This window comes from Dendropsophus ebraccatus, chromosome 4, assembly GCF_027789765.1.
Source record: "Dendropsophus ebraccatus isolate aDenEbr1 chromosome 4, aDenEbr1.pat, whole genome shotgun sequence".
In the NCBI taxonomy this organism is placed as follows: domain Eukaryota; kingdom Metazoa; phylum Chordata; class Amphibia; order Anura; family Hylidae; genus Dendropsophus; species Dendropsophus ebraccatus.
In genome coordinates, this window is record NC_091457.1 from 160201911 (window position 1) to 160223373 (window position 21463).

General features: G+C 41.3%; 1 protein-coding gene across 1 annotated transcript; it reads right to left on the reverse strand.

Annotated features, from left to right (window-relative positions):
• Positions 1-13795: 13795 nt before the first annotated feature.
• Positions 13796-14449, reverse strand: LOC138789370 (vomeronasal type-2 receptor 26-like). The gene has a single exon (XM_069967981.1). It carries the CDS (start codon positions 14447-14449, stop codon positions 13796-13798), a length of 654 nt encoding a protein of 217 aa, XP_069824082.1.
• Positions 14450-21463: the final 7014 nt, after the last annotated feature.

Sequence of the window (21463 nt, forward strand, 5' to 3'; positions counted from 1 at the left end):
ATTCAGAAACAGCAGAATATGTGATATTATAAGTTACTGTACAGTAATGGAGAGGATGGGAAACACAAGGGCGGACAGAGACTGCGGGGAGCATGAAGGAATGAGCAGGACATATGTGGGCACATACATGCAGCACTCTCTGTCCGGGGAGAGAAGGGTTACAGCTATGGAGAGATTACCTCCACAGTCCTGTCCCCTGATTCAAGCCCCAGTCTGAAGTGGATCTGCTACGATTTGGAAGGTGAGGGAGACTTCCTGGGTCAGAGTACAGGGCTGTAGACCCCGCTATGCAGACCATGCCCCTCCCCCACTCCCGCTCCCACCCAGTACAGGGAGCTCTTAAACCAAAGCAATGCTCTTAAACCAAGTCACAATTTTGAAAAAGTGTAAGCTCTTAAACCAAAACGTTCTTAAACCAAGTTACTCTTAAACCAAGGTACAACTGTATATATATATATATATATATATATATATATATATATATATATAACATCTTGGACATTAGGAGGTAAGGAAGGAGCAAAAAACTTGTGTGACAAATTGAAATTCAGGAGGTCGGGAAGGGGCTAAAGGAATCAAGCAAAAACTGTAAGAAATAACAAAAACCTGCATTGCTCCTATGTATCAGAGTACATGCACCTGCTGCTTGAATAAAAGCATCTCCTGTATCCTCCACACACAGAGAAAACCATACAGAACACTAATGCTGGGTTTACACAGAACGATAATTCGCCCAATCGTACGATTAACGATTTCTAAGTAACAATTTTTCTTTTATAACGATCAGTGTTTAGAAGGAACGATATATCATACAGAAAATTCGTTTTCCAAACGTTTTGCGATCGCTTAAGCCTATCTCACACATAGGTAAAATCAGTGAACGACTGTTTACACGGAACGATCAGCGAATTTTTTGCGAACGACGATTTAAGAACAAGTTAAAAGATCAAAATGAATAATTTCTCGGTCGTCGTTCGATCGTTCGCCGCGTTTACACGTACGATTATCAGTCGAATTCGATCGTTATCGTGCAAATTCGCACGATAATCGTTCCGTGTAAACCCAGCATTAGGGTCCTTTTACACAGAAAGATTATCTGACAGATTATCTGCTACAGATCTGAAGCCAAAGCCAGAAACAGACTATAAGCAGAGATCAGGTCATAAAGGAAAGCTCTTTAAATCCATTCCTTGCTTTGGCTTCAAATCTTTGGCAGATAATCTTTCTGTGTAAATAGACCCTAATGCTACATTTACACGGAGCGATAATTCGCCCGATTGTACGATTAACGATTTTGAAGTAACGTTTTTTTTTTATAACGATCAGCATTTAGATGGAACAATATATCGTACAGAAAATTCGTTTTGCGATCATTTTGCGATCGCTTAAGCCTATCTCACACATAGGTAAAATCAGTGAACAACTGTTTACACGGAACAATTGTTTGCGAACGACGATTTAAGAACATGTTCAAAGATCAAAATTAACGATTTCTCGTTCGTCGTTTACACGTACGATTATCTTTCGAATTCGATTGTTATCGTGCAAATTCGCACGATAATCGCTCGGTGTAAACGTAGCATAAGTTTGAATCCCGCGCTCGTTCCTCGGACAGATGTCAGGTATACACATACGCTTCCACCAATACTCAACTTGAATTGTTGTATATACTCATACCAAAAGATAAAGAAAAAATATTAAAGTCCAGTAAGTCCAAATTCCAGATAAAACAGAGTTCTGATATCGTGTGGAGCGCCCTCCAGCCGCAGTGCAGCTCCAATTCCTAACAAAGTGGATCCGCAACGGAATTTTCCTGACGGAAATTCCACTGTGTGCACGAACTAGCAGACAGCCCATTATATTCAATGCAAAATAGAAATGTTTATATTTTACGGACAGAATTTCAAGAGGATTCCGAGTGCATTTTGATGCGGAATCCGCTTGAAATTCTGCGCAGATTCCTCAGTGTGAACGTACCCTTACTGCATGTCATTAGTAGTGATGAGCGAACATCCCGATGTTTGGTTCAGATCCCGAAAAGGAACATAAACAAAAATGATCATAATCAGATCGCGTTCGCCAAACATTCACGAACAAATAACAAACATACAGTATACGCGTATGTTTTGGTCTATGCACATGCGTACACATCATCAGGTGCAAAGCGTAAATAACGCATTTCATTTGCGTACAGATTGCGTAGGTTTTTGTCTGGAGTAACGCACAAGCATACAGATTATCAGACGCAAAATGTAAATTCCGCAGTGGCGTACGTTCGCAAGTTCGATTATGTTTGAAAATTATCGTTAGAACCATTCCGATCATCCAACAAATTGTTCGTGAGTGACGAACACAAACAATTAGCGCCATGTTCGTACTAACATACGAACATTTACGAACATGTTCGCTCATCACAAGTCATTGGTGTGGCAGCTCATCTCCCAGCAATAATATAATGATACATAGTATTCCTGTCAGTCTTTTTTTCAACCAAAACCAGGAGTTTGTTGAAAACCCAGGAACCGTGCAAACCTTTTCATTATTGCATCTTTTTGCCCTGTCAGTTCCACTCCTGATTTTGCTTTTGAAAAAGACTGACGGAAGTATTATATTATTTTATAATTTTTTTTTTTATTACAGGATGGATGTTTTTATTTTTACAAACGTTTACATTTTATTGTATGCTTATAAAATGTAAACATTTGTAAAAATAAATAAATACATCCTGTAGTAAAAAAGAAAATCCAATCAATCCCCCCCCCCCATTCCTAAAAATAAATAAAATAAAATGATATTGTCTCATACAGATGTGTCCGAAACTATTAAAGTATAATGGTGGTGGTGGTGGGGCGCTCCTATAGTATACCCAAAAATAAAATGAATGATCAAAAGGTCCAATCTACACAAACATAATACCAAAAGAACTACAGATTATTGCCCAATAAATAGCCCCCCCCCTCCACCCATACAGTTACAGAAGTCAGAAAAGGGGATCTGCATTTTTCTGTACATTTCTTCTCCTGTGTTTTTTAGTATAATTGATGCTAGAATGACTAGAATAAAGAGCGGCGTAACAGGGCACTGACCCCCTATACAGTTTTGTAGAGGAAAAATAAGAGTGATGACTCTTTTATTTAAAAAAAAAAAAAAACAGTATCCTTAAAGGGTTAAACACACATACTGGATTTTTTCAAGTAGTAAAGTACTGTATAAGATATATAACTTGCACAATAATTATAATACAAGTGTATGAAGAAGAAGAGGAATGAAGAATAAGTGTAAGGTAAGTGGAGACTCCAGGTCCCAGGGTCTCATCTGGTCACACACACTCTGTTACATAGATGTAAGCCCAGCATCATCACTATACATTATATACACAGTCTATATCCCAGTACTTACATTGTACAGAGCATTGTCCATATAAAACACAGGATCATTCTTGTGCAGCTGTAGATCATACGGAATAGAAGTCACCAGTCAGACTTGATGTGATAAGTTACTTAGGAATTCTCCAAAAATCTTGAAGAATGTTGATGTGCAGATGAAATCCTGACTCTGTCACCAGGAGGGGAGACCCCCAGTCAGGTTTAGGTCTGTCCCTCCATCACACAGGCAGCATGCTGGGGAAGGAAGCCATAGTGCAGACAGCGGAGCTCCTTATATACACATCTTGCTGCATTACATCCTATGTACAGAGAAGCTTTGGGAATTTGTCATTCGCAGGTGTTTCTTGATTTATTTTTGTATCACTCCCTTATTGCCGCAGGTGGAATCTTCTTCCAAACATGTTTGTGTGATAAGAAATAACTACAACTTTATTTTCTCCCTTATTGGTTTATGATTCTGTAATATTACATCATAGAGACGAGCCCTATGCGGCCCTCTGTATCTCAGCAGTAAAGATAAAAATATTTGAAGCTGACCATACACATCCAATAGCTGCTGGCCAAACACTCAGACCCCTTGTACACATCTGTAATTCAGGGTCCTAATACTGTTTGTAATTTCAGGCAGTGTTGGACTTATTCTAGACTATGGGCCGAAGCAAATGACTATAGGTTCCCTTGTATGTGCATTTGCCTGCAGCCTGGATGGGGAAAGAATAGGACCGTCACTTATATGGTTATGTTTTATGGTCTGGGCTTTTTAGACTTTTTTGGTCTTGTGTCCGTGACTGTGGGTGGCCCATAAATGACACTCTGTGGGCCGTCTGTGCATTTTGCACACTTCAATCAACGGTTAATTCCATTATAAGCATGCACATTGTATTCAGCTGAATTTGCTTTTGTGGTTCTTGGGGTTCCTTGAGTTTTGCTTTGTCCCTCCAGGTTCTGAGTACCTGGCCGACCGTAACCCTGTCCTCCCCAATCCCTCTGCGCCCTACACTTTTTGGATGTCCAAACGGGACACGTGGCTGGAACTGTCCCTCTACACCTTGGAGGTGCTGGCCTTCCCGACGACAAAAGACTCCAACCATATAATTTTTTCAAGGGCTCACCTCAAGGGCCTACAAGATAATGTTTGTAGGTTTCACCACAATGGCCTAAAATAATGTTTGTAGGACTCACCTCAACTGCTTCAAAATGACTTTTTGGAGGGCTCACCTTAATGGCATCAAAATCAATCTTAAGAAGGTAGAAGGTCTCAACTCTGACTTGTCTTCACCTCAAGGGCCTAAAGCTCAATTTTTGGCGCTCTTACCTTATTTTTTGTCACTACTCTGAGTTTGGATTGCTAATTTTCTTTCCCTATGCCTTTAAGTGGAAGTACACACTGTTTAGAATGCAGGATTAATCATGTCAGTAGAGGTGGTATTAGTGTGTGTTTTTTTTATCTTTAATTTTAAAACCATCAAATTCAATTAAAATTTAAATTTAAAATTTTGTTTGGTTTACATAAAAAAAAAAATAAAAAAATAGGTAAATGTTGCAGTACTGTCTCCCTGTTCTGCAACACTGACCGCACCTCCAGCTCCAAGTTTAACAAGTGTCATACCTGGGACCTTTTTGGTGATTAGGCATGTGATTTACTGTACCCTGGTTTGCCAAGGCTAACGCACTTGTCCTCTCTGACATACATAGGATTAGAAGTGTAATCATACTAATCGGGAGGATCCTTGTGTTGTCCATCTCATACCATTTTATTTCTGGTTGTTAGGGGTGTCCTAGGCCTTCCTTGAATTTTGTAGATTTTTCGAAGGCAGAAGCTGGCAGGTTGATAGAGGCCACTTTATCTGATGTTTTGTTTTAATCTTCAATATCTAATTCAATATTTTTTTTTTTTATTGAATTGACTTAAAAACTTCAAGGGCCACAGAATCAATTTTTAGAGCGCTCATCTAAAGGGCCTCTAACTTCATTTTGAAAGGGCTCACCTCAAGGACCCCTAACTCCATTTTCCCATGAGACCCACATCCTTGTATGTGTAATGAAGGGCATCTGAAAGTGCCAGATGATTTTGAAAATTTAAAGAGGATGTGTCTGACCACATCATAGAAACACACACACACACACACACACACACACACACACATACATACACACACACATACAATGAGAGTAAACGGTGGGTGTGGTTTGCCATCTATAGGCAATGTGATTTAAAGGGGCACATGAAAATGTTTCTTTTGCTTAGAATGTGGTTTTCTGTCCATGCTAATGTAGAGTGGTGTTTTTTCCACTTTACATAGAGGTTATATTGTGTTTGGAGTGTATTGTTGAGAGGCTGTGATAATGCCGTAATACTGTGGTTTGGGTATGTTAGATGCACACAGACTTGCTTCCCTGTTGTCCCAGTTGATTTCAGAGGTGTTTGCAGCATTTTCTGAGGTGCCCTCCAAGTGGTCAAATTTAGGTTTCCAAGAAACAAACATTTTTCTCCCAAAGACTTTAATGGTATTCGATATTTGAACATCACTGTCCGTTTGAATCGAATTTCAAGCTTTCGAATATTTCCCTACTCGCTCATCTCTAATTAATGTCCTCTATTCACACAAGGGTAAGGTTGCTAATTGCAGGCAGAGATAGAAAGGCCTGAACAAATGTCCCAAAATGGTAGGGTCATCTGTTCTGAAGAGCTGGTGGGTGTCAGTGAGACAGGAGAAGGGGGCAAAGTCTTCTCAAGTGTATTCCAAAAAATGCTGCATGAGAATAACCACAGTTGGGCTAATTGAAAAGGGTCAAAGGCCGGTGCAGTGCTCCTGCTAGATGTTGGAGTTAGCAGTGGGCAGGGTGTTAGGGGTACCACTTAAGCACTTGTCATGGTGGCCAAGAGTTGTATGCTCACCCTCACACTGGCACTAGGTAAAGATAGAACAAAGTGGAAGGTGCAAAACCAAGTAACCACAGAGTCCAAGTTCTTAACCGGGTTGAACTGTTTAGTGAGCAAATCTTTAGTGCAATACACAAAATAGTGCTTTTGGCAGTAAGGTGCAAAATGTAGACAGTTCAAATAGTCCTTTCTCCTTCTGAAAAACACTGTACTCTTGGACTGGATACTTGAGGTACAGTATGTAAGTGTGAATAGCTTCTGTGTTTTTTGGCTTTGTAGGTTAAGTTAGGTGTAGCTTGGTTAGACTTCACTTGTGTAGGCTAAGGGGCCACCAAGGAGCCTTGGCTAAGTAGTAACAGTACTCTGTCAGAGTGACTTGGCTTTGTAGACAATCTTGATAGAAGAAACTCGTACTCACAGTTTGGGAGACACCGCCTTCTGCCAGAAGAGATCATGGAGTGCAAGGTCTTGTAGCACAAGCCCCGGGGTTGCATAACTGGGCGAATCTTGCCCCTCAAGGTTCCTCGAGATGGCCAAGCAAAGATCAATGGAGTACTTCGGCTTAGTCCCACTTTGCTCCAATGCAGCCGAACGGATACTTTATTTGGAACGTCCTGACTAGATAAGGAATAGTCAACTTGACGTAGACAAGGTTTTCCCTTTGAGTTAGCTACCCCAGCTTTGTTTTTTTTTTCACTGCATAGTACTTTTAAAGGCACTTGAGAGAAATCAGTAGCATAGAGTCCCTGTCTGGAGACCTGGTCCACAGGCCAGGCCCTGGAGTAAACTTCTGCAGGAACAGCAATCTGTCCACCCTCTCTAGAAATAACTAGATCTGGCTAGAGGACCCCACCTAAGGACCTTCAGGTAGCTCTTATAGTAGAGGATGGGACTTATTTCCCACTATTGGGGATCTTCTGGAAGGAACAGGATCTGAGTGTTTGGTGTGTGTGGAACCCAGTCTAAGAATTGAACAATAACAACACAGAATAAGTGTAATATTAACCCTTGTGATACCTTCAGCTGTGCAATACATACAGAAAAGTGAGACACCAAGGGGGAGATTTATCAAAGGGTGTAAAATTTAGACTGGTGCAAACTGGCCACAGCAACGAATCACAGCACCTCTTTCCTTTCACCAGAGCTGGAAGATGAGCTGTGATTGGTTGCTGTGGCCAGTTTGCACCAGTCTAAATTTTACACCCCTTGATAAATCTCCCCCCAAGTGTCCAGAGTGTGAAAGCAACCTTCAGTCCCGAGCATAAACATACACAGTAGTAGCACACCTGCTCTGGGACACTAGACCTGTAAGAACTGTAGGGTCCTCATCATGGTTCTAGGGTCCCAGAGCACGACTGTGATTGTACTTTTAGTTTTATTTTGTGCATGCTCTATGTTTTGTTTTTTGTTAGTCTGAACCGGCTTATTCTCTTTGCTCACTTTATTGTTGCATGGACACACCCAACTTCACCTGCTAAGTTGCTGCTGTCTGACCACTTCCCTGTTAAACTTTGTTTGCTTTGATTCTTTCTGTGACGGGCAAGTCTTCCTGCGGCGTGGATATGCATGCTGCCCTTTCATTTACAGCTGTGGGGAATGGACTGTGATTGTTTCCCACCTTATTCTGGGTGATGGCCTCTCTACCTGTGAGTCGCAAATGACCCGACAGAACAGACCCATGGTTAAGGGCTAGTAAGCCCGAAATGCGTCGGCCTTTTAGCAATTATTCAAATAAAGGATTGAATTTTAGCGAACTAGAGAGAATCTTTGTGTTTATCTTCCTGCCAGTAGTTGTGTTTTGTTGGCAGGTATCTGTGGCTGAAGATCAAGGGGATGGTCCAATTATATTCTAGACAAGACCCCTGACCTCCAATATTGCACCCTTGAACCCAATATACAGTCATCACTGCCTCCTATCTCTTCCAAGAGACTCATTATTTGTGTGGGGAAATTTTTTGGGCAGTTGGGGGGGGCTGCTTTTAATTATTTTCATGTCTATGGTGGGTCTGTATCTTGCTGTTGCGGTGAGCTGTTGCATTTTTCTGTGTTTTTGTGTGTTTGCAATTTCAGCCATGGCAACGTGCTCCTGCCTAGTGTGAACAGTGTTCTAGGAGAGCTGACCAATTTTTTTTCCTTTTTTTTTTTTCTGTGTTCCAGTTGGGGGAGTGGCTGCCTCTATTTGGTCGTGCACTCCACCTGTCTCACCCAGGTGATGCAATTATTTTTGCAGGTATTAGACGGATCTTGCATGCCCAGAGCATAGGCGTATTATATGCCATGGAGAGGCCATAGTCTACATACAGTGTAGGGTCTGCCTCGATATGAGTCCACCTTATCGTGGTGAGGCAGTTTACGCTGTTTGCAAATAGTAACCAAGAGACTCATTATTTTTGTGGGAATTTTTTGGGCAGTTGGGGGGGCTGCTTTTAATTATTTTCATGTCTATGGTGGGTCTGTATCTTGCTGTTGCGGTGAGCTGTTGCATTTTTCTGTGTTTTTGTGTGTTTGCAATTTCAGCCATGGCAACGTGCTCCTGCCTAGTGTGAACAGTGTTCTAGGAGAGCTGACCAATTTTTTTTCCTTTTTTTTTTCTGTGTTCCTATCTCTTCCCTCTCCTGTCCTAATCTGCCTGCCAAATACTATCACAACATCCTCAAAACAACCATTGACACCCCCCCCCCCCCCGTTTCCCAAACACAGACGACCACAACCCTGGCACACATCCGGGCAGCCCATGGAGGATGGCAGCGGTCTTATGCCGCTGCTCCTATTCCGCGTGGGCAATGGCGCAATGGCAACAGGTTGTTGCTATCCTGGTCATTTGTCTTTCAACATGTTGAAAGATAAACGACAACAACGATCAGCTGACATTGTTCCTGTTGCCTGATCGTTGTCTTCAATTACAAAAGATGATTATCGCCCGTAACGTCTGATATTGGCCACATACGGCCTATAATCTTTTAGTGTAATAGGGCCTTTACTTTAAAGACAAAAAAGATACCATCCGTCAGGAGATCATCTCCCAGTCCCGAAGTAGTATTGACCCCATTGCCTCTCAAATTTCATCCCCCTCATTCGTCTTAGCCTTTGAACCAGTGACAGAGGAGGAAGTCTCCAGACTCCTCTCCTCCTCTCGTCCTACAACCTGCTCTAGTGACTCTATTCCCTCACACCTTGTCCAGTCTCTCTCTCCTGCTCTCACTACTTACTTAACTTAAATCATCTAACCTCTTACTTTCTTCTGGGATCTTTCCCTCAATTTTCAAACATTGTCATCACTCCACTTCTGGGAAAAAAAAACAAAAAAACCTTCTCTGGCTAGCTGTACAGCCAACTCTTGGAACAGTTGGTCTATTCCCATCTAACTCTCTTCTTGATCCCCCTCATTCTGCTTTCCGTCCTCTCCATTCTACGGAAACTGCGCTAACTGAAATCTGTAATGATCTCCTCACTGCCAAGTCTAAAGGTGACTGCTCCCTACTAATTTTCCTGGATCTCTCGGCAGCTTTTGACACTGTTGACCACTAGCTTCTCCTCTCCATGCTCTGTTTCACTCTCCGTTTTTCATTTACCTGACCTGCACCAGCTTTATGGAATGCATTAGCCAAGAAAGTTAGACTCATGTCCAATACCCAAAGCCTCAAATGTGCCCTCAAAACTCATCTTTTTAAGCAGGCCTATCAGAATTTCTAACTTGCCTTTTGTCTCTTACCCTTTCCTCACAGTCTGTACGCTCTTGTAAGCAGGGCCCTCACTCCTTGCGTTTGCATATGTTTTTCTGCAGTGTCTGATTTGTGTCTATGTATGTACGCCCCTCAATTGTAAAGTGCTGCGGAATCTGTTGCCGCTTTATAAATAAAAATTATTATATTGACCTAAATAATAATGATGAGCGAATAGTGAAATATTCGTATATTTGATATTCGTACGAATATCTCCCGAATATTCGATCCCATTAAAGTCTATGGGAACAAGTATTTGAATATTGAAAAACATCTATTTGACCACTTGGAGGTAAAAACCGGAAGCTGGGGGATTTGAACGCTTATCGAATATTTTTCAAATATTCAGCGAACTATTCGATAATATTCGATAGATCAAATACCTTACTATTCGATCGAATATCTATTCAAACAGTATTCGCTCATCACTACTAAATAATAAAAATTACACATTACAGTTTTATTGCAAAGTGAACAGTGTAGGAGCAAAATCCGTTAATAGATGCATAACTGCAGATTTTGTTTTACAATTTTTGCCCAGAAAAATTTTTTTTCTTGTTTTGCAGCGTGTTATATGATAAAATAAAGGATGTTATTAAAAAGGTCTATTTGTCCTGCAAGAAAAAAGCATTTTGTGTCTCATTATATGAGTTATGAGTCTTCGAATGTGAGGAGTTAGAAATTTGCCAAAAATCTTGTACGGGGGAAGGGGTTAAGTTGCTTTTTTGGCCGTCCTTTCACCATCTTTTTAAGAAAATTTAATGGACCTTAAAATATAGGTATACCCAAGGGTGTTTAACGTGGCCATCATTCAACCTAAACTAAAATAATATACTGAACCAACGGACCTCATTGCAATGACGGCCGCCAAGGTATGTTAAACATCATAACGTTATAACGGCTGTTTTTTTTTTTTTTTTGAATATCAGATAATGCCTGTTGAAAATCGTTGTGTGATCAAAGCATTTTTACTCTTCAGGAATTTGTTCTACAGGTTGGTTCATCTCTGTATTTTCAAAATTAAGTGGATGAAAGTGGACATTTTATTGGAAAGCCGGCTTAAGGACTTTTTGTACATGTGATGTTTTTTTTACAGTGGGGCCTTGGATTATAATTTGTTCCGGTACCATGCTTGTAATCCAAATCTATTTTTAAACCAAAGTAGACAATTGGCTCCAAACCCCAAAAATGATGATTTTTATTCTGAATAACATTTAAAACAGATGAGAAACAAACAATGAGAAACAGCTGGATATGTGATATATAAGTTACTGTACAGTATAGCAATCAGCATGTGGTGTATAATGTATAGTAACTGTATAACCCTGATAGCACAGCAGGTGGATATGTGATATTATAAGTTACTGTACAGTATAGCAGTATGTGGTGTATAATGTATAGTAACTGTATAACCCTGATAGCACTGCAGCAGCTGGATATGTGATATATAAGTTACTGTACAGTATAGCAATCAGCATGATGTGTATAATGTATCATAACTGTATAACCCTGATAACACAGCAGCAGCTGGATATGTGATATATAAGTTACTGTACAGTATAGCAGCATGTGGTGTATAATGTATAGTAACTGTATAACCCTGATAACACAGCAGCTGGATATGTGATATATAAGTTACTGTACAGTATAGCAGCATGTGGTGTATAATGTATAGTAACTGTATAACCCTGATAACACAGCAGGTGGATATGTGATATTATAAGTTACTGTACAGTATAGCAATCAGCATGATGTGTATAATGTATCATAACTGTATAACCCTGATAACACAGCAGCTGGATATGTGATATAAGTTACTGTACAGTATAGCAATCAGCATGTGGTGTATAATGTATAGTAACTGTATAACCCTGATAACACAGCAGCTGGTTATGTGATATATAAGTTACTGTACAGTATAGCAGCATGTGGTGTATAATGTATAGTAACTGTATAACCCTGATAACACAGCAGCTGGATATGTGATATATAAGTTACTGTACAGTATAGCAAGCAGCATGTGGAGTATAATGTATAGTAACTGTATAACCCTGATAACACAGCAGCTGGATATGTGATATATAAGTTACTGTACAGTATAGCAGCATGTGGTGTATAATGTATAGTAACTGTATAACCCTGATAACACAGCAGCTGGATATGTGATATATAAGTTACTGTACAGTATAGCAGCATGTGGTGTATAATATATAGTAACTGTATAACCCTGATAACACAGCAGCAGCTGGATATGTGATATATAAGTTACTGTACAGTATAGCAATCAGCATGTGGTGTATAATGTATAGTAACTGTATAACCCTGATAACACTGCAGCTGGATATGTGATACATAAGTTACTGTACAGTATAGCAGCATGTGGTGTATAATATATAGTAACTGTATAACCCTGATAACACAGCAGCAGCTGGATATGTGATATATAAGTTACTGTACAGTATAGCAATCAGCATGTGGTGTATAATGTATAGTAACTGTATAACCCTGATAACACTGCAGCTGGATATGTGATATATAAGTTACTGTACAGTATAGCAGCATGTGGTGTATAATGTATAGTAACTGTATAACCCTGATAACACAGCAGCAGCTGGATATGTGATATATAAGTTACTGTACAGTATAGCAGCATGTGGTGTATAATGTATAGTAACTGTATAACCCTGATAACACTGCAGCTGGATATGTGATATATAAGTTACTGTACAGTATAGCAATCCGCATGTGGTGTATAATGTGTAGTAAGAGCATAAACCTGAAAAAAGAGCAGCAGTTTGTAGATACAGGATAGAGCTTCAGATCCCCATAATGCAGTAGCGTAGTACAAAAGGCTAGAATAGAGAAGCAGGGCTGCTGTCAGAGGTCTGTGTGGTCACATGACAGCAATGAGGAAGGGGTGTGTGTTCAGCATGGACCAATCAGGAAGTAAAAGTCGCACAGCTGGGCAGGAACAGAGACAGAAACTTTATATACAGCAGTTTGAATGGCTGCGTGTAAGTGCAGGCACAGTATAGCAGCAGTGTGTATAGCTGAGTGTGAGTGCAGGCACATTATAGCAGCAGTGTGTATAGCTGAGTGTGAGTGCAGGCACATTATAGCAGGAATCGAGAGGAAGAGAAACACAAGGGTTGACAGATCTGCCCTGATTTGAAAGGTGAGGGAGAGTTCCTGGGTATGAGTACAGCGCTGTGGAACCCGCTGCGCAGACCGTGCCCCTGCCCCTCTCCCCCTTTCACCCAGTACAGGGAGCAATGCTCTTAACCCAAGTTACAATTTTGAAAAACTGTAAGCTCTTCTTGTACCAAGGTACAGCTGAAATTATTCATTCATATCTGTTTCACATCTCATTATATTGCATGAATATATGACCTCCATTTATCCAATCCAGTATAGTAACATGTATTTACAACAACATTTAACTTGATAAGTCCTAAAAGTATAATTGTATTGGTTTAGATAGGAATACAGCTGGTCTTCTCTTTTTCATTGCTTCAGTCAGGGCTAGCAGTGCCAAAGTGATTGTGCTGAGCGAGTCTCTTTTCTGGCACTTATAAGCGTGTCCAGAGCAGGAAATCGTTCCAGCCACATGATGTCCATATGCTATAATAGGTCCATGGAAAGGGGTGTTCATAGTGATACAATAATGTTAAATTCAAATCCATATACATTTACAGGAAAAGTGGAACAGAACATAATTAAAGAGTTATTCCCTAAAGTCCCTACACATGTTAAATGTCATAATAAATGTCTATGGCATCATTTAAAAGTCATAAAAAACACTATTAGCTTCTAATATACGGGGACTTTTTTACATTTAATTCCTGTCTAAATATTATAATGAAACATTTGGGGAAGAATATGAATCCTAATAGTCCGGCACTGGAAGCTAAGATGGCGAATACCTGCACGGCGGTCATGTACCTGCCTCTAGTGCTGATATACGCCGGTATAAATGAGATCCATACACTACAGAACACCAACATGCTGAAGGTGATGTGATGAGCTTCATTGAATCTATCGGGCAACTTTTTAGCAAAGTAAGCCACAAGAAAACATAGAAGAGCGAGGAAGCTGTTATACCCGAGAGCGAGATAAAATATCACCTGGGAGCCGACATTACAATGTAATATAAGGATCCCGGGTTTAGACACTGAATCTCTATCAGGATATGGGGGATAGAAATGTATCCAGTATATACAGATACTAAATTCACCTATAAAGCAAAATACAATAAACACATGGGAAATATTTCTAAAAAGTTTTCCAAATCTGTTATTGGGTTTAGTGACATTAAAGGCTATTAATACTGTGATGGTTTTTGCCAAAATAGAAGAAACAGCAACAACAAAAACTAAATTGAAGATAATATTCTGTAACAAACAAGTCAGCTTGGCCGGATTACCTATGAACAGAAGGGAACATAGAAAGCACAACATAAGGGAGATGAGGATGGTGTAACTGAGATTCCTGTTATTGGCCTTCACTATAGGCGTCTCTCTATATCTAATAAATATAGCTAGAACAATAACTGAGAAAACATATAATATAACAATAAGTGATGTGAACAATATTCCAAGTGGATCATGAAAGGATAAGAAATCTAGCGGTCTTTTTAGGCAACCAGAATTTCCTAAATTTGGCCATTCATCTTCTGGGCACTGTTCACATTTATCTGCATCTAAGGAGGAAAGACATAAAATAGTGATGAAAAGAAAAGTGAACATATTGAACACAATGGTATTTATGAATCGTCTCCTAAAAAAACAGTAAATTATTCATAAGTGTACGATTTCACTGTAAGGCTATGTTTCCACACAGTATTTTGGTCAGTATTTTGCAACCAAAACCAGGAGTGAATTAAAAACACTGTAAGGTTATGTTCCCACACCGCTGAAATTGAGTGGATGGGCATCATTTAATGGCAAATAATGGCTATTGTTTTAAAATAATGGCAATTATTTGCAATTAAATGGTGGCCATCCACTCAATTTCAACAGTGTGGGAACATAACCTTACAGTGACTTTAATTCACTCCTGGTTTTGCTTGCAAAATACTGACCAAAATACTGAGCAAAAATACAGTGTGTGAACATAGCCTAAATCTGTTTTTCCTTATGAAAAATAGTGGGGATTTCGGTGCCCTTACAGACTGAAAGGGCAGATAAAGCTTTTCATTATTAACTTCTTCCCTCCCGGGTAATTTTTCGTTTTTGCGTTTTCGTATTTTCATCTTTGTGTTTAAATGGCCATAGCGCTTGCATTTTTGCCCCTACAGATATAGGTATATAATAGAGCACTGATCCATTAGATTAATGCTCTATTATTCTGGTCTGCAGCAGACCAAATAGATGGATTGCCGAGCCGGGATTAGGGTCATTCCGACGTGGCACGACCCCTCTGAGCCTCCCCACCCAAAGCAGGACGTGCCGGCACGTCCTGCGGAGGGAAGGGGTTAAGAGATGCTTTTAAACGGAACCCTCCTAAACTCCACTGCTTTGTGCAATTTAGTGAATACAGACAAGAAAGAGTTTTGTGCTGCTGAAAGCACTTAGGGAAAACAGATTTACATTAAAAATGGCAAACTTCCCTTATGTTTAGTGTTGAGCGGACTTGCCTAACTGTCTGGGTTCTGCAACGTTTTTCCGAATCTGAACGTTCTGCATTTGACTCCTGGTCTTCTTGTGTCTTCAAAACAGCTTTCCTTTCCTGATGTCTGGAGCAAAACAATTGATGCCACCTTGAGGAGCTCTGTGTGTTATAGACCCAAGAGCCTGAAGCTTAATTAATATGGCCATGCATCTTCAGTAGCTGTTGGCCAGCACATCTCTCCTACCCTCTCCATAACCTATGGGGAGAGGTGAGACACAGCCAGACAGCTCTAGTGGTGGTTTTGACTTTCTGATAACAAAGGGGTCAGAGAGTCTATCTGTGGCATCTCGGGAGAGCATCGCTTCTCGGCCTTTTGGCTAAGATCAAGTGTAGTACCGCTCGTGAGAGAGCAGGGAAACACACGGAGGGAATAAGGGTTGAGCAGGTGGCTGGCGCGGCAAGTCAGCCGGTGCAAGATGCCATGACCCTCCGGATCTGTGCCAGGGGCTCGAGGGGGCTGAGAGCCGAGGTGCCAGAAGTGCCCTGGGAGTGGTGACCCCAGGGTGCCGTAACTCACTGGAGATGGGATCCCACTGAGTGAAAGCACTTAGCACGGTACTTCACTATCACCCCTTGAGCACACTCACCTTTAGCTTTCCGGTCTCCGGCTGTTGAGAGCTATGGGTAATTTTTATAGATCCGGCCGGATGTCCGGGCTGTATCACACAGCACACATCTTTATTTATTTAATTTAATTTTTGTCACTGTGTGTTCACTTTTCACGTGTGTTTTGTCACAAGGATTTTCTAGGTTGCGGTCGCCCTTCTGGGTGTCCCCCTAGAGGTCTAGGGGAGGCATGTGTGGCCATCAGGTTCCTTGCCTCCCTGCACCCCTGGGTCTCCTTCGGGAGATAGCCAAACCGTTTGGTACGGCTGCTCATCGGCGAACGCCTTAGCTAACGCTGGGGTGGTTGCTATGAGCGGCATTGGTCCTCTCTCTGCTTCGGCAGTGAGAGGATATTTGTCCCGAACCTTTGCAGGTGCCTTCTGGCCCGGAAGGGGAGGGAATGTGGTTGGTTGGGGGCCCATCTCTTTTTAGAGTGGGCTTGCGATAGACCGCATCCTTGTTGCACTTTTTTGTGTGGCACGTCTGCACCTTTTTGTGCACTTGGGTGAGAGCACGCTCCTCGGACTCTCAAAAAAAAAAAAAAAAAAAAAAATCTCGGGAGAGCATCAGCATCATACTGATGGCCAAACCTGCTGTGAGTGAAGGGACCTTTATTCTCTTAGCCCCATATTGGGCCATATAAGAGGATTCCGAGTGCTGATCAGCGCTCCCTTGTGGTACTCTTCCGAAAGACCGCTGCATCATTATTGCAACTATTAACACTTATCACTGTATATCCTGTTTACACATAATAATATTGATATTATAAAACTATATAAAATTATAAATCTGAACACAACACGCTAAAAAGTCAAAAACGCAAAAGAAAAAATTGACAATGTCATTAAGAGGTTTAAAGTTCTGTGAGTTTTATCGGGCCACGGGGTGAAGAAATCCCCACTACTTGTGCTTCTGATGGGACATAAGGGAAATAAAGCAGTAAAAGCCACTGCTAAAACAGAAGAACTACAAAATGTGTATTGACTCCAGCTCCTCCCTCTCTTCTGAGACAACACATCATCTTCTGTTGTAACAGGAGGCCTGTCTGGATCTTGTTTGTTAGCTCAACCCCCACCCCCCGATTGATGGACATCACCATCTCTGACCAACCCCTCCAGCTTACATCACCATCTCCGTGTCACATACACATATACATATATATCTTTATTGGGACATTGGGCAAAGTGAGGTGTGGTTACAGCATGCTGCATTTGTGACCAATGATGCCACGGAAAGAGCAGAAAGGGAATGCATTCATCAGGTGCTGTAACCTCACTCACTACTGTGACAGCTTTGGGTGGGGAACTGGCAGGAGTGCTGGGGGAGGGGAGTAGGTAGGTGGGAGGACGGTGATGGAGAGCTGAGAGAAAGCAATGCATGCTGGGCACAGTGTTTATAAATAGCTTATCAGCTTATCCTAAGCACTTTGTTGGGTTGAGGTGTTTCAACTACTTGAACACTTTATAGAAAGCAATAACACAGAAACCTAGATTTAGCTGGGATAACAGATTTTCTAGTCTCTAAAACATGCACTTCTGCTCACCCATTCTATTAGAATATTTCCCAGCAGCACAAGGCACACATAGATAGCAGCAGTGTATTCTTTGGTTAAGAGCTTTGCTATATCCAGGTCGACAAGTTTCAGCACATGAGGAGGAACGTTCCTAGAATCAAAGTGATATAGAATCAAAAGCTTATATCAAGACATAGGCCATGCTCAGACACAGTAAAATATGTCAGTAATTTTGTGTGAAAATAAAACACCTGTTCCCAGAAGGAGGTCAACTCCGCACACCCCCAAATCATATGGGCAAACCCCGCCTGTCCCATACTACATCTCGGACATTTATCATCTTTCCTCTTCCCTATCCTGGCCAGAAACATAGGAGTATAATACAAATGATGTATAATATTAAACTGTGTTACCTTATGATTACCCACAAGCGACACTCTCCTCACATTACCACATATCGTTGACCATTGGACATCTCCTACCTCCCCAATTTCGGTCTCCCATTTATGTTTGCTGTTCACCCTGCCCGCACTCAGATCAACAAAGCTTTTGTAAACTCTAGATACACATTTTCTTTGATAGGGCTCCCTTCTTATTTTGTCTATCAGGACATTGTTCCCATGAACATTGAACTTCCCCGCCAGGACCGATACCCGCAGGGCATATTTCAATCTTACGTATTCCAACCAACCATTCTCACCTACATTAAATTCGCACTTCAATCTCTCCCAACTTTAACCCCTTAAGGACAGAGCCAATTTCGATTATTGCGTTTTCGTTTTTTCCTCCTTGTGCATAAAAGGCCATAGCAGTTGCATTTTTCCACCTAGAAACCCACATGAGCCCTTATTTTTTGCATCACTAATTGTACTTTGCAATGACAGGCTGACTTTATGCATAAAGTACACTGCAAAACCAGTAAAAAATTCAAAGTGTGGTGAAATTGAAAAAAAAAAACGCATTTTGTTTATTTGGGGGAAATGTGTTTTTACGCCATTCGCCCTGGGGTAAAACTGACTTGTTATGCACGTTCCTCAAGTTGTTACGATTAAAACGATATGTAACATGTATAACTTATATTGTATCGGATGGCCTGTAAAAAATTCAAACCATTGTCAACAAATATACGTCACTTAAAACCGCTCCATTCCCAGGCTTATAGCGCTTTTATCCTTTGGTCTATGGGGCTGTGTCAGGTGTCATTCTTTGCCCCATGATATTTTCTTTCTATCGGTACCTTGATTGATATACGACTTTTTGATCGCTTTTTATTACAATTTTTCTGGATTTGATGCGACCAAAAATGTCCAATTTTGCACTTTGGTATTTTTTTGCGCTTACGCCGTTTACCGTACGAGATCAGGAATGTGATTAATTAATAGTTTGGGCGATTACGCACGCAGCGATAGCAAACATGTTTGTTTATTTATTTATTTACTTTTATTTATAACCTGGGAAAAGGGGGGTGATTCAGACTTTTATTAGGGGAGGGGGCTTTTTATTCACAACAACACTTTTCTTATTTTTTTTACACATATACTAGAAGCCCCCTAGGGGACTTCTAGTATATACACTTTGATCTCTCATTGAGATCTCTGCAGCATAGATATGCTGCAGAGATCCATGAGATCGGCACTCGTTTGCTTTCGGCTGCTGCAGCCGGAAACAAACGAGTGCCGAGACGGGGACGGCGCCATCTTGGAGCGGTCCCCGGCCGGCTTCAGAAACGGAGATCGCTTCTCCGGGATAACATCCCGGAGGAGCGATCTCCGCCACTAGACACCAGGGAGATGCTGGATCCGGTAATCGGATGCAGCTGTCATGTTTGACAGCTGCATCTGATTACTGTATTAGCGGGCACGGCGATCGGACCGTGCCCGCTAATACCTACGGTCCCGGGCTACACGCGGCACCTTGAACCTCCGCGGTTCAGAGCGGGGTCGCCGCGCGGCCCCGCTCTGAACGCCCTTACCGGCAATAGGGCGTACCTATACGCCCTTTGTCGTTAAGGGGTTAAATCCCCTGCACATCCCAAATATCTTTCACACATACTATTCCGGAATCTTTTGACATTTTTTGCATCCCTATCTTATTGACTTCACTAAGAATTCTGTTATCCCACAGGGGTGCAAATTCCAACAAACCCTCTATTCCAAGCAAGCTTTTCAATTTCTTCCATACTTTTACCAACAATACTACCATACTACATCCTTTCCATTCATCCTGATTCCAATACACGAAAGATATCCCTCTCCTCTCCATCTTTACTCCTTCCCAACCTTTTGAGAAAAGCACTGTTCTCCCATTTCACCAACCAAAAAATTGTGACGCAAGAAAATACATACTGACATCCGGAACATTCAACCATCCTCTTTCTACTGGGAGACACAACCCCTCCAACTTCATCCAGATTCTCTTCCGTCCCCAAATTAAAGAGATAAATAACACCCTAATCCTTTTAAAGAGCCAATTCTCAATCCACAATGGAGAGGCACAGAAAATGTATAAAAGTTTGGGCAGACAAACAGATTTCAGGAGAACTATTCTATAAGCTCTGGAGATCGGCAGAGTTTGCCACATATTAACCTTATTCTCTAACTCCTTTATAAAACGTATAGTGTTAAGTTCATGAAACTCTTCTATTTTCCTTGAAACATTTATCCCCAAATAAGTGAAACTATCCCCCTCCCCCAACACCCGTAACAACGGAAACAATAAGTTACTTCCCTGATCCAACGGCATCAACACCGATTTCGACCAATTAATTTTTAAGCCTGAAAATTTACCTAAATCTTGCATCAAACTCATCACCACTGGTATGGCTTTATCCTGTTCTTTGAGGAACAACAACAAATCTCCAGCGTATAAAGATATTTTATCTGCCCCTCCTTTTACAACCCTCAATACTTGATTCTGCTCTAATCTTCAATGCAAGGGGCTCCACCCCGAGAGCAAAGAGGAGGGGAGATAGAGGACAACCCTGCCTTGTCCCTCTACTGAGCCTAAAGGGTTCAGACCAAACACCATTAACCATCACTGAAGCCCTTACATCTGAGTATAATAACTGCACCATGCCAATAAATCTATCCCCCACCCCAAACTGCCGAAACACCTCCCATAGGTAGTCCCACTCCACCCTGTCAAACGCCTTAATAGCGTCCAAAGACAGGATGGAGTGGGACCCTCCCCTCTCAGCCAACTGCATATTCTCGTACAGTCTCCTAATATTGTATCTAGTCATCCGGCTGGGTATAAAACCACACTGGTCCTCATGTACCAACTTCCCAATAACCTTACCCAGACGCATGGCCAAAACTTTAGCAAGTAATTTAGCATCAATATTAATCAATGAGATCGGCCTGTACGACCCAACCTCTAACTTATCCTTCCTAGCTTTTAATAACAACACAATAGTAGCATCCCCCATAGATACAGGCAGACTACCTCCCTCCTCTGCCTCCTCTATCACTTGCTGCAGTCCTGGCAACAATACCTCTCTATGGACCCTGTATATTTCATAGGGCAAACCATCACCCCCAAGTATTCAAATAAAAACACCCCCACACCCCTCATTGACCATTTTATTTAAAAAAAAAAATCCAAACAACTGCTGGTCATCGTCATAGTCCATCAAATCTGACGTAATCCACAGGATACTGATATCTGAAAAACAAAAAGGGAG

Bases quoted from the DNA above. Each gene is read 5' to 3' on its own strand.
- LOC138789370 (XM_069967981.1), bottom strand. From the start codon at position 14,449: ATGTTGTGCTTTCTATGTTCCCTTCTGTTCATAGGTAATCCGGCCAAG.